The sequence below is a fragment of the Paroedura picta genome, chromosome 13 (genome assembly GCF_049243985.1).
Source record: "Paroedura picta isolate Pp20150507F chromosome 13, Ppicta_v3.0, whole genome shotgun sequence".
In the NCBI taxonomy this organism is placed as follows: Eukaryota; Metazoa; Chordata; class Lepidosauria; order Squamata; family Gekkonidae; genus Paroedura; species Paroedura picta.
The window spans coordinates 42,730,439-42,744,582 of record NC_135381.1 but is presented as its reverse complement, the minus strand read 5'-3'; the positions used below and the strand labels follow the sequence as shown (position 1 = coordinate 42,744,582).

Below are 14,144 nucleotides of genomic sequence, written 5' to 3'. Positions count from 1 at the left end.
GAAACGTATTATTTTTAAAAAATCTCCACAACCAAATCAAATCTCCAGTGGCCAGCCAGAAGCCCTGCTGAGGAAATGTCCCTTCTGGTTCTTGAAACACATGATGAATGCCAGGAAAGGTATCAGGGTCTAGGAACACACAATGGGGACCTGTGTTCTAATTCAGCACCCTAAACTACACTGGGCTCTTTCTGTGCTGGCACCGCACTAACTCATAGGTCAGTGTCGCTCTGAACACTTGTGTGAGTCACCCTCGTACTCCCCTGGCTTTGAGTATTACCAGAATGGCACAGGGGTTGCTACAATGTATTGCCCTGGTCAACACCCCACCGGTGACTCTGCTGGCTTTCAAGTACAGTGTGGCTTTTCGTGGAGAAATGTTCAGCTCGATCAAAAAGCACGGAGAGGAAACCAGGTCAGTCCTCACTGCTGAAAAGACAATGTCTGATGTAAAAAGAACAAGACCCTGCAGAGAGCAGCAAGATGGCAACTGGATCGAATAAAGAGGTCAGCACCACCTTCTCTCCCATTAAGTGTAATTCCTCGTCCGTCTCCAGATTGCTACTCTTAGAGCAATTTCCACCTTCTTCTCAGAAGAGCCACACTCAGTCTAATCCCCTCTCCCTCACCTAGAGATGTAGTAAGGAACATATCTCTAGGTCTTCTTTTACCTATCAAGTATATTAATTCCTAAATAAACCTTCATCTAACTCTTCAATCAGGTTGGGCACGCCTGCTGTGTCACTTATCTTACCTTCCGGGATCTGACTGGGTTAGGCTAGCCTGAGCCATCAAGGTCAGGGCAAGAGCACTGGCCAAATCCTGGCATTCAAGATTAATCCATCCTAATTCCATGACACCCTGATGGGGACAAGCCCAGGTTAGCCTAATCTCAGGAGACAAGCTATGTCAGTTCTGGAGAGGGTGGGAAACCTCCAAGGAATACTGGGTCATTCACTATAACAGCCTCTTTCAACTTTTTGATTGTGAAGGAAACCCTGGAATACTTTCCCAGCTTCAAGAAGCCCTGAGAGTGCTGACGTGCCCCTTCAGAGAAGTGGGTGCAGAAGTAAGATGAGGGAACCAGCCAATTAATCACTTATCGTTTCCATTGTGGAGAAAGAGACTTGGTCTTCGGAGCAACAAGGGAAATGGGTTCCAACAATATCTAGAGGTACCAGTAGCTGTCCAAACTAAGGGCAAAGGCCACAGAACCCCTGGGGAAGTCTTGTGGACCCCCAAGGCTCCCCAGAACCCTGGTTTGGAAACCCTGCCCTATAAGATACTCGCAGATTAAAATACTAACATAGCCTTGGATAGTTCCAAAAATGTGTTTCCTTTTGCCCTTTAATAGATAAAATTACAGATTCTTATGCTGCTCAAGGCCATGAGTTAAGGAGTTTGTATCGGACAAAGGAAAGGAAAGGAATCCCAGTGTCATTACACAGAGGCAGGTAATGGCCAACCACTTCTGAATGGGGTCACCGCAACTTGGTTGCAATTTGATGGCAAAAAAATTTAAATTCCATGGATGAAGAGCTATTGGAACCAAGCAAGGGGGAAATAGTACATACTTCTCCGCCAGCTCCTCGATGAAGACGGTTACCATGTCCTGCCCTATGTCCTGGATGTGGGCATTGTAATATTTCCATCCAGTCTCTAGGCGTACCTGAGGGCAGGGGACAGAGTCAGGGTCGACCCAAAAACAGGACACAGTCCTCCTTTGCAATCTACTTCCCCAAGTGGCCCCTGACAAAAGAGCTCAGAGTTGTATTAAACATTTGAAGAACTTATGAAATCGCCCCAGGGCACAATGGCAGCTCAAGATATATACTTGGTCATCTTTTTTGAAAGAAAGGAACAAGTATCATGTCCTGAGACCAGAGAGTGAAATTACATTACATATTACTAACATCACATTCCAGTCACGTTGTCCCAAGTAAATAAATTAAAAAGAAGAGGGGATGGTGAGGAAACAGCTGTTTTATTGCAAAGAAGCTTCAAGATCAGACTAGAAAGGGAGATTGCAGAAATGCAAGTTATTACAACACTGAAAACAATGGCCTGGACTCAATACCCTGGACTCAACAAGGACATAGTTCTTTTTTAACCTCACTCTGCATGCTAACCTCATTCAACTCTTATATCCACATTAATGTGATGTTAGTAATATGTAATGTAATTCTGAATTTAACTCTCTGGTCACTTGCCAACCTTGGGTGCAGATGGAGGGGGCCAGCAAACAACTGGGAAAGTGTCTGCCATTAATTTTTAACACGGACAGTTTTATTTCTCCAATGTTTTTGTGAACTACAACTGAATTCAAGGGGACTGATGTGCTGTTTCAGCAAAGAATTATCACATGGCATCATATGGCTTAATTTGGATATTATGACACACAGGTTACTAATTTGCCATAATTTGCTTTTGCCTTGTATCTCCACTGTTACGATGGCTGTTCATTAGTCTGAGGAAGAGTGCCTGCACTTGAAAGCTCATACCTTGAATAAATCTTTGTTGGTCTTAAAGATGCTATTGGATTCTATTTTTGTTGTGCTACTTCAGACCAACACGACAACCCACATAAAGCAATTTAATCGGTGACCCACCTCTGAGCAAAACTCTAAAAAGCAAAATTCTACTCTCTTACTTAGAGAATAGAATTGCAGACCATGTCTAAACACAGATGTGAGAAATCAAACCACACTGTAAAACAAGAAAGCCTGAAAAGCAAAGGTGACTTAACTTTAGGGGAGTTCAAATCATTTTCATATTCAGGTTCTCCCTTTCACTTTTTACTGTGTTCGTCTTTCAACTTGCAAAGCTCAGCTCTCTACTGAGATTTTAAAATAATTTTCAGCACTGATTGACTTTAATACCAGAACTTACTAAAGGTCTATTTCCCCAATCTTACAGTATCCCTAAAAGTAAAAAATAAGAAATCAACTTCCAGTTCAGAGAGCCCTGAACAAAGATGAGATTTTAATTGGTGTCAACTAGGCATGTGCAAAAGCAAAAACAAAACAAAAACAGTATTTTTCAGGTTAAGTATATTGGACCTGAAAAATGTCGGTATTTCCCAATATTCCTAAATACCCATACTGGTGTGATATCGGGATTCAGAATATATTTAGGAAAGCTGAATCACCTCGAGTCTGAGGTGTTTAAAGGGACCAAAATCCATTTAAATGCCTCAGCATCCCTGGGATCTGAATGCAGCTGGGAGAGAACTTTTTCTACAGCACACAGAATGGACCTGGGGTCTGCTGGGCAGTCAGGTTCATCCCCCTTCCCCCTGCGTCCACCAAACAGCTGATCCTGTGGAGAAATCTCTCCTTACAGGATCAGCTTGGGGTCTGCTGGATAGCCCTGTTTGAACCAAGGTCCCTTGCTTTAGGATCCTAAAAGCTGATCCTAAAAGAGAACTCTTCCTGCAGGCTCTGTACTCCACCCCCCCCCCCAGCAGTCCCTGCCAAACAGCTGATCCTGCTGAAAGGTGTCTCCCTGAAGGATCAGCTTGGGGGTCTACTGGGTAGATCTGTTTGAACCAGACTCCCCAAAACAGCTGATCCTGCAGAAAGGTGTCTCCCCACGGGATCAGCTGGATCAGCTTTGGGTTTGCTGAGCAGCCTCATTTGAATGGTACCATCCAGCATAGCCTACCCAACAGCCAGTCTTGGCCTGGCCCCCCTTAAACTGGCCCCCTCAGTTTAAACTGAACTGCAAAGAGAGCCAGACCCAGCCCAGTTCCTCTATGCAAGCCGATCCCTCCAATCCCTCCCTACCCCAGAAGGAGGGAAATGAAATGAACTGCTGAAAAGGCTACAAGGGAGAGAAACAAAATGGAAGGCTTGGAAGGGAGGGAAACGACACAGATGGTTTAAATGGCTGGAACAGGAGACTGTTTTAGGCTTAAGAAAACCGTTTTCTTCATATTATGCCCTTAATTAGAAGTTGCTTTGAACAGGTTTTTATTAAATCATCTTACCTGACATTTGTCGCCCAAGTAATACTGCCTTCCAGCAAACACCAAATAATTGATTTTTTCCAGTTCTAAAACATAAATCAAAAACCACAGCTGAGCCCAGCCACCTGACAGGCACTCACAGAACTGATGCTGCAGCACAAGGGGTCCCCCACCACTTTCTTGAGGCTGCAGGCACCTTTGGAATTCTGACATGGTGCCGTTGAGTGCAATCACAAAATGGCTGCCACGGGACTCTCCAATGGCCAATCAGAAGTTTCATTGCGAAGAGGTCCAGGCTGTCCCCACCCACTTTCTAAGGTCACTTGGAGAGCACCAGGAAGGGGTTGGCAGGCAACAAAGTGGGGACCCCACTGTAGAATTTCAGAGCTTCATCTGAGAGCCAAACTTAGGAGCCCAATCATAAAATCTGTCATGCCCGCAAATCCTTATCCATGGTTCCTTCATATATTTGTGAAACATCGCAATTTCTGCAGCAACCAAATGGAGCCATCCCAATGCACCCAACTGCCCTCATGGACTAGCTAGTGTAAGATACCTTTTCTGTTCTCTAGCCACAAATCAAATTCTACATTCCGGTAGATCTCCGAGTCCAGTGCTTTCAACACTTTATAAGGAAAGGGCATCTTTGGGTTTTCAGACGGCTGCAAGTTAAAATGGATAAGTTTAGAATGCAGGCCTGACTTCTTGTGTTTAATTCTTTACAAGCGAGGTTATCATGTGGACAGGCCTACTCCAACAGGGATTCCCTTTGCTCCAGAGGTTTCACTCCAGGGATGATCTGTTGACTTTCACAGGATTCCAAGGTGAGGGGATGTTATTTCCCATTTCCTCTGCATTCATAGAGATTGAAGATTTGTTCATGAAAGGGGGGCACTTGATCTAGAAATCCCCTGTGACAGGAATTATAATCAACCCCAGCAAGAGCCAAACAAGCCTATATATTAGTTTTCAATTCAATGGCCACCACATCAGCAGGAAATACCAGAAGATTGGCCGCAAATCTATAGTTGCAGCAACAGTGAAGAGCTATATACTAGCAGCTTATTTCTGGGACCAGCTTTGACTCTGAGGAGGTCACTTGAGACAGGTCAATTGAGTTCTGGATAAAGCCAGTGCTGTTAGATAAAATCAAGGGAGGTAAATTCCACTTTTGAGTTCCAGTTCATTTGGATTTTCATTCCAAAAGGGCTAATGGCAGGTCCACAGAAACAGGGCAATTCTCTCATGCATACACAATGTCCTCGTCCCCCTCCCCTTTGTTTGGATTCTGTGTACTGCGGAGAAAGGAATGGTAAGGGGCCTTAAGGTCTGTTGGGGGGGGGGAATCTGTACTGTCTATCAGGAAGCAGCTCTGTCTTTGTATTTCTGGCTAGCTGTATATTCAGGTTTAAAATATGTTTGAGAGATTTTAGGGAATAAAAGCCAGGAATAAATTCTGACAGAAGACGACAATGTAGGAGAGGATAATAGAAAGTGTAATAGAGTATTTGCACAGCACAAATTAATCACTGAAATCAAAGGCATGGACTGCCCCCCAAAGGTAAACAGAAACTTGAATGTAGCCAAAGGGGAAGGAGGGATAACACAGATTAGCAAAAGAGGGTCCTGGAAACTTCTATTTCCCATGGAAGGGATCCTCAGAAAAAAAGGATTATCCTTTGTTTTAAGATGTCAGACCTTGGGTTGTTCAGAGCCTTCCTTGCATTTTTCTGCTGGCGGGGTAGCCGATTCATAGCTGTCCCAGTCTTCTACCCTAGGGATTGGAAAACACAGCAGATTTTCAGTAATGCAACAGGCTACCTTTGATCAGTGCTGGAAAAACAACAACAAACCAGTACCTTTTCTAGAATTTTGCAGTGCCGCAAGAGAAGTACCACGGCACCCCCAAGTGGAGAAATTCTAACAGCCTGACTTTAATAAGAACTTAACTATCCCAACTTTCATCTACCAGTACAAAACCCGTACAACAAAAGGCAGCCGGGTTTTGTAAAACAGACACAGTTCTTCTTATTATTCTTATTATTTTATTTATATCCCGCCTCCCCCCGAAGGCTCAAGGCAGCTCTTCAGAATGGCCATGCAAGATCAGATAGGAAGTTCACACAAGGACATGCCACATTTTGATGCCTGAATCCAAAAGGCGCATCATCTCAAAAAGCACCTCTTTTCAGAAAAAACTTTGTTCGATCTCTCCAGAGGGCAGTCGAAATTGGCATCTTCGCTTCCAACAGACGCAACATTCCTGTTTTTCTTGGCTCCACTTCGAAACATCTCGAGGGCGGTCCTCAGCTCCACTTCGGGGACGTGGAACACGTTTTTGTACAGGATCTCGTACAGCACCGCTGGAAAAGCAGAACGCAGTTTTAAAAGGAAGATTGACATCCGGGTTTCAAAGCTCTAGAACAGGAGTAGGCAAACTGTGGCCCTCCAGATGTCCATGGGGTACAATTCCCATGAGCCCCTGCCAGCATTTGCTGGCAGGGGCTCATGGGAATTGTAGCCCATGGACATCTGGAGGGCCACAGTTTGCCTACTCCTGCTCTAGAGTTCTCAAGACCCACAAGAAGCATCTCTGATGTGCTAATTTTAACTCTTCACTGGCAGAAACGCCTCCAGGTTGCAGTTGACTTACGGCAACCCCCTCGTGGGGCTTTCACGGCAACAGATGAACAGTACTGGCTTGCCATTGTTTGCCTTTGCACTGCAACCCTGAACTTTCTCAGTGGCCTCCCATCCAAGTACTAAGCAGGGCTGTCCTTGCTTAGCTTTGGAAATCTGACAGGATCGAGCTGGCCTCTGCCAACCAGCTCAGGACTCTTTTTTTGTCTACTGCTGATTATTTAAGGTAACTGAGGGGACCATTTGGGGCTCTGGCCAGGACTTCACAGAAATCCCAAGGAAACAATACGCCAGCTCCAGTTTTGCTCACAAAGAGATTTTATGCTTACCAAAGAGATCTTATGCTTACCAAAATGGCAGGCTAAGCTCCCATGTGCTGGGTCTTGGACACACAGGCACCGCAAAAGTTAGCCAGACCTTGAGATGAAATGTACAGCTAAAACTAAGCCCCTTATAACCCTAATTGCTGGCCATGAGTAAAACAAAAAATCATGAATCAAGCTATCTCAATTCCCAAACACTAGGGTGAGCCAGGCCATCTCCCTCTTGGTGCTTAGAGAAGATATGAGAGAAGAATATTCTCTTGGGAGGGGCCTGACAGAGGTCTCGTTATAGAGCTTCAAGGTGACTAAAGATCAAGCACCAGCCCCTAACAAATACTGAGCTTCTGAGGATATGCAGAGCCTAGGAGAAAGGAGAGGGTGTGACTGTTTACCCTGGCAAATTGCAGCATTTGCTTGGAACTTTTTGGTGTACACGGAATCATAATGGCCATTACTGGAACCACACAGTAGAATCTGAAAGGCAAAAAACCCTGAGTTTAACATTCTGAAATCTGTTCATGTATTTTCTTTATAAAAAAAGATCACATGCTCACAGCCCAACCACCCACCCACCCCAAATCACACAATGAAACCGACAAATGATTCTGTGAACGGGAGCAACCCTTGGGAAGTCAACAACTTCTCAGTCAATAGGATTGAAGGTCCCATTTGCAAAGTTGTTTCAAGATCCCAAACCATGCATATATATCATTTTATAAACCAAAGCTCTAGTACCACTTATTTGTCATTTTCGGGGCATTAGTTCAGCACCTATACAAAAAAAGAGTGGGACTGTTTATGCACTGGAGGTTTCATGCCAGGCTGCAGGCTGGAGTTTTAGTCATGGCAGGTTGCCCCACCTCTTCCTGCACCCACATGGGGGAGCATTTGGCCCGGTGCACCTCATCTGCCCCCGATTTGTACTCCTGCATGAGAGCTGGGGCAGTGAAGTTTCCAGTTCATAAATGGTCTTGATGAGGATTTGCCTCCCCATGGAAAGCAATCCCCGACACACATACTTTTTTCAAATGGGCATCTTTGAAGTGGCTTGGGGGGCATCCATCACCACAATGGGGAAGGGGCACAGCTACATTAAAATGGCATGATGTAGACCCTAAACTGGAGAAGCATGATTGATTCCCCACTCCTTCTCCACATGTAGAGAGCTGGGTGACCTTGGGTATCACACTCAAAGCTTCCCCTACCACACCACAGGATAGCTGGTGTGGGAAGAGGAAAGGAAGGCAATTGTAGGCCATTTTGAGACTCATTCAGGTAGTAAAAAGTGGGATAAAAGAACACAACTCTTCTTTTTCTGCTGCTATGCACAATTTCCTTCCTTTTCTACGCTTTAAGTACGTAACCTGCAAACATTTTGCAGCAGTGGTTCTCAACCTGGGGGTCAGGACCCCTTTGGGGGTTGAATGACCCTTTCACAGAGGTCAAGGCAGGGTGAGCAGCTTGGCCAGGTAGATCGAGATAGAGCGTTCGTCTGTCTGGAGCAGTGGAAAAGAGCGAGATCGGCATGGTGGGACAAGAGGCAGAACTGAACTGAGAAACCCGGAAAAAAAACAACAGTCATGAACAATGGATCTTCATGCCATAGGCCAGTTTCGGTTTAATTTCTGTGAAAGAACACTTGCATAGTTTTATGGTTGGGGTCACCATAACATGAGGAACTGTATTAAAGGGTCATGGCATTAGGAAGGTTGAGAACCACTGTTTTACAGAATTTCTCACTCACTAACATTCTCTTGCCAAAAGATATATTTGGTAGCAACTCTCTGGCCGTATGAATTACCAGACATTGCAATCACTTCTACAGCATATCCTGGTCAAGGGGAGAACACATCCACTTGAGACAGGGGTACATGACTGATTACACTTAACAGATGACTGCCATGCCCTGCCTACCGTACCTTATCTTCAAAACCATTGTCTGTAACATAGGAAGGCGGCTTTCCAGGGTGTCGATAGAGGATGAAGTCTCGACTAAGAAAACAAAGGTAAAGAAATTATGTGAAAAGACATTTAGCTCATCTTTCATTGTTTACTGCCTAACAGTCAGCATGGAGGAAACCAGTGAAATGAAAACCAACTACCAACAAAGCTGTTTCTACCCCAATTCTAGGAGCAGGGGGAGAATACAAGAGTAGAAAATGGGTTAGCACATCCATCAAATAAGAACTTTTATAGCTGGGTTCACTGATCAGCTCTTAATAATAATAATCGTTATCAAGGTCCTAGCACACACCTTGTCTGTAATATTGACATGATATTGTTTAGTTTCAGCACAAGAGAAAGCTCTGCTTAGCCTCTTTGTGGCCCCAATCCACAGATATAACCATCCACAGGCCATGGCCACATAGTAAAGGTAAAGGTATCCCCTGTGCAAGCACTGAGTCATGTCTGACCCTTGGGGTGATGCCCTCCAGCGTTTTCATGGCAGACTCAATACGGGGTGGTTTGCCAGTACCTTCCCTAGTCATTACCGTTTTACCCCCCCCCCCCCAGCAAGCTGGGTACGCATTTTACCGACCTCGGAAGGATAGAAGGCTGAGTCAACCTTGAGCCGGCTGCTGGGATTGAACTCCCAACCTCATGGACAGCTTCAGACAGCATTTCTGCCGCTTACCACTTTGCACCACAAGAGGCTCATGCAATAAATAAATGGATAAATCTAGTTCAGTGTGATCTGACCAGTCCCAGGCAGAGAAGGGTTTTCCCCAATATCTGGGATTCCTTTAACTGGAGATGCCAAGGACTGAACCTGGAACTTTCTGCCTGCACCACAATCTTCAAATGAGCTTACTTGCAGTAAGCTCCCTAAACAATTGTTCCCCTAAACAATTGAAATAGCTCAAGTTTTGATATTAGAAATGTAAATACTTACTTATAGATCAACGAGAAGGCTTTGATCTCTAGAAGTCCAGCACTTTCCTGTTTGTACAAAGGAGATATTAATAGACTGTTCCACAATCACTAGCTTACCCTTTTAACAAGCATCCCAAAAGAATTTGTCAGTAGTTCAAATAAATGGAATTAACTGTCTTGTTAGACAATTTCATCTAATTCAAGGCAGCCCAAAATGTTATCTCAGGTGGTCCTTAGAAGCATCAATGTTTTTAGTCACTATACAATCTTCTCATTTTTGGAAGACTCTGCCCCAGGAACAGATGCTCCTGCATGGCAGCGCTCTCACCCTCATTATCTCTGAAGCCACTGAAACTAAAGAGCATGTATCTGGACAGGAGGGAGGGTATGTGTTCCTGCACAGAAGATTCTTGATGAACAGTTGCAGGTAAGCCATGTATAAGATAAATTTTCAGCTGCAGAATGCAAGCCACAGGAATAGTCTGTCAGTATATTTCCTGCTTCTGGTTTCTTAAGAACATCTAACTAGCCTCTAATGGAGATGAAGCACTGGGCTAGAAGGACCTTTGGTTAAATTTACCAAACAATATAAAAGAGGAACAAGAAGAGGAAGAAGGAGTTGTTTCTTATATGCTGCTTTTCACTACCTGAAGGAGTCTCAAAGAGGATTACATTTGCCTTCCTTTCCTCTCCCCACAACAGACACCCTGTGAGGGAGATGAGGCTGAGAGAGCCCTGGTATTACTGAAGAAGAAGAGTTATTACTATTTTATTTGATTTCTATACTGCTGTATACTTCTATATGGCTGTATACTTCTACGGGCGATTTACATACAACACGAGGGGGATACATGGAACAAATATAAACAAATACAATAACAACAATCTAAATAACATAATTTCAGTGATGTTAAACAATATAACAGGAACTGAACTTAAGCTAAGGCCCTTAGATAGGTCAGACTGGTTCAGGCCATGGAGAGGATGTCTGAGGGGGGACCTGTTGTCGGTCTCAGGCAAATACCTGGTGGAGGAGCTCCCTTTTGCAGGCCCTGTGGAATTTTGGACATATAAGTTGGTTCTTATATGCCATTTTTCTCTACCCGAAGGAATTTCAAAGCAGCTTACAGTCTCCTTCCCTTTCCTCTCCCCACAACAGACACCCTGTGAGGTGGGTGAGGCTGAGAGAGCCCTGATATTACTGCTCGGTCAGAACAGCTTTATCAGGGCTGTGGCAAGTCCAAGGTCACCCAGCTGGCTGCATGTGGGGGAGCACAGAATCAAACAAGGCTCCCCGGATTGGAGGTCTGCACTCCTAACCACTACACCAAGCTGGTTTAACTTTCAGTATAGCTTAACACATCAGCACAATTCCAAAGGAGACAGAATATTTCAGATTTACCTGGGGGTCTCCAAGCCGTTCCAGGTATTTTTCAAAGGACCCTTCCACGTGCTTTGAAAAAAAAAGAATAGGTTAGATTTAACTAGTGACTCATCTTTCCCAAATATATCCAGTTAAGATTTTTTTACTCAAATTCAATTAGAGTTTAAAAAAAATCATTATATAGTTATCCTTTACAAGTTTATGGAATCAGAGTCCAGTAGCACCTTTAAGACCAACAAAGATTTATTCAGGGCGTGAGCTTTCGAGTGCAAGCACTCTTCCTCAGACTAAGACCTCCTTACATGACTGTTGGAATAAATAGCAAAACTTAATTCTGTTTATGGAAGGGAAGCATGAATTGTTTATAAAATTATGCATTATGAATCCAGTACAGAAGCATAAATGATACATTTTACAGTTCCCAGAAAAGCACCAAAAAGAACTTTTTTGGTTCATAAAATGTAAGTGTTCTTCTTTTAAAGGATCAGAGAGAAATTTGCTGCTGTCTCTCACTGTGCTAGAACTAGATCGTCAAGTAAAACAGAGTTGTACTATATCCAGGACACATAAATTTAAAACCTTCACACATTGCATAATTCACCTCACTTTTTCTCGTCAGATGCTAGGGAAGGAATCAAATTCTTCAGTCCATGCAGGGTTCAGTGTGGGCAAAGAAACTGAAACCAACTGGCAATGTCTTGGTAAGGCAGCACTGATGTGGAAAGTATTCAGCAACCTTCTTCCAGATGGGGCGGACCTCACAGTCCTGAAGAAGGAGGTCCACAGCCCAAGAATACCCTTTAATCAGGCTGTCACTTTGGAAAGACAGGCTGCTAAAAGAATCAGGATAATAATTTGTCAGGAGCAGCCTATTCTGGAAAGGTTGGATTTGACCGTGGTCAGGCACATTTTAATATCCATACTCAAATCCTATCAATAGACCTTCAGAAGAGGACCGAAACAGGGTCAGAAGAAGAGATGTAAAATTTCCCAGAGATTTTAAAGCCATGAGTGGTGGGAAGGTTTCTTGAGGGGAGGGGAGGAAATTAGGGGCAGAGGAATGAAATGGATGCAGTAATTATTTTCCTACTAAGCCGTTACTTTATTGATATAACAACATAAAACGCAGAACCACTTTGTACATTAAAATACTTTATTTGGCATATTTATGGAATGTGAAAATGTAAAGATTAGTTTTCTACAAGAAAAACTGTGAGCATAAACAGCACTTGAGAACAAGTAGTGAACCTGCTACTATAGTATATGTATCTTAATTTTTGCCATATGAAAGGTAGAAAAAAAAAGTTGAAGGAAGAAATTCTGCAATAAACCAAAGAAAGTATTATTTGAACATAAACGTTCATATGCAGTCACAATGGTTAAAACTACTGGCATATGTGAATATTAAATTAAACTTCATTAAACTGGACAAAAATTATATAATAAGTTATGAAACAAACTACAGCAAAGGTCTTCACTATGACACCTCGAAGGGCGGACACCCAGCCGGTGCTGCAACAGCTGTATTGGTTACCGGTCTGTTTCCGGATCAAGTTCAAGGTTCTGATTTTGACCTTCAAGACCATACGCAGCCTGGGTCCCACCTATTTGAGGGACTGCTTATCTGCTTAAGCCACCTACAGAGCTCTTCGCTCTGCAGGTATGAATTTGCTGGTTGTCCAGGGTCCCCGGGGACATCCGCCTATCCTCGGCCAGGGCCTACAGGACAAAAGCTTAGATACAAGCACAGCTGTTCACACAGTGCAGTTCTCAAACTTGGGGTCACGAATTGTGTCCTTGATTGATAGGGGGCAGCCATAGCATGCAAGTGAGAGCCATCCCCTTGATTTGCAGTGAGGGAATACAAGATCACAGCAATAAACTCAAGTAAAAATTGAACAGAGACAATCACTAGGCAGAGCCAGAGGTGTTTGTATCTATAAGCATACAAATACAAACATGCCAAGTCTAAACACATTCAAGTTTTGTAGCACTTACATATCTACTTACAGATTCAAAGTGAGATTTGTTTTTCCTCAGGAAAGAGACACAAGCTTGCCTGACAGCCATATGATGAATTTGGCAAGCATACACCTAAACAAAATAAAAATTGCTTACAAACTTGAAAACAGTAACTCCTTGAATTTGCTCTGAGTAAGACGGCTTAAGACAGTGAGACTTTACCGCCCTTTCTGTGGCTCAAACCCACAAATGGAAGCAAACAGAGTTTGGCTCACTTCCAAGTAGGTGCTTAGAGGACCACAGCCTCAATTTTCAAAACGCTGTCTTCTATTTTCCTCAGCTTTCTCATAAGAAGGAAGAAGACAGGCAAAGATAAAAAAATTAATTATCCACTGTATGTATCCCTTTATGGAAGCCTATAAGAGAGCCAGCTTGGTCTAGCGTAAGGTGACCAGATTCTCCCACTTTTGGAGGGACATCTGGGGGTAACTGGCAAATTGTACTTATGTTGAAATTAAATATATATATATTACAATACTATTTTTGCATTCTATGCGTTCTATGAAACTTTTTGTTGCTCCATATAGACCAAATTTTTAATCAAGAACTCCCCCCCCCCCCAGCCAATGGTGTCCTGCTTTACCAATGTTAAAATCTGGTCACCTTAGTCTAGTGGTTAGGGGTGCAGACTTCTAATCTGGCGAGCCGGGTTTGATTCCCCGCTCCCCCACATGCAGCCAGCTGGGTGACATTTCTGTTAATAAACATAGGCTGTGTGACTAGAACTTGGTTACTACCATTCTCTAGTATCCACTAGCAGCAAATCTTCTTTTAGTTTCTGGATATAGATGAAACCTTTCCCAGTTAGCCATTATCCTGTTTACCAGAACTGTGCATTAAAAAATCGTAACTTTCACTTTCTACTTAATGAGAAATGGTGCAGGCAGGCAAGAAGCCCAACTGGGCTCAAGGGTCCTGCATGTAAATGCTCCTT

General features: G+C 43.5%; 1 protein-coding gene across 1 annotated transcript in view; it reads right to left on the bottom strand.

The window, feature by feature from the left end:
- ALG13 (ALG13 UDP-N-acetylglucosaminyltransferase subunit) overlaps window positions 1–14,144 on the bottom strand; it is a 59,690-nt gene that overhangs the window by 33,982 nt on the left and 11,564 nt on the right. The window contains exons 6-15 of the mRNA XM_077308826.1: window positions 13,199–13,282; window positions 11,207–11,257; window positions 9,824–9,870; window positions 8,850–8,922; window positions 7,323–7,404; window positions 6,150–6,330; window positions 5,666–5,741; window positions 4,524–4,629; window positions 3,989–4,053; window positions 1,575–1,669 (exon numbers count right to left, since the gene is read on the bottom strand). Coding sequence (XP_077164941.1) covers window positions 1,575–1,669; window positions 3,989–4,053; window positions 4,524–4,629; window positions 5,666–5,741; window positions 6,150–6,330; window positions 7,323–7,404; window positions 8,850–8,922; window positions 9,824–9,870; window positions 11,207–11,257; window positions 13,199–13,282 — 860 coding nt within the window. The remainder of the gene's footprint in view (window positions 1–1,574; window positions 1,670–3,988; window positions 4,054–4,523; window positions 4,630–5,665; window positions 5,742–6,149; window positions 6,331–7,322; window positions 7,405–8,849; window positions 8,923–9,823; window positions 9,871–11,206; window positions 11,258–13,198; window positions 13,283–14,144) is intronic.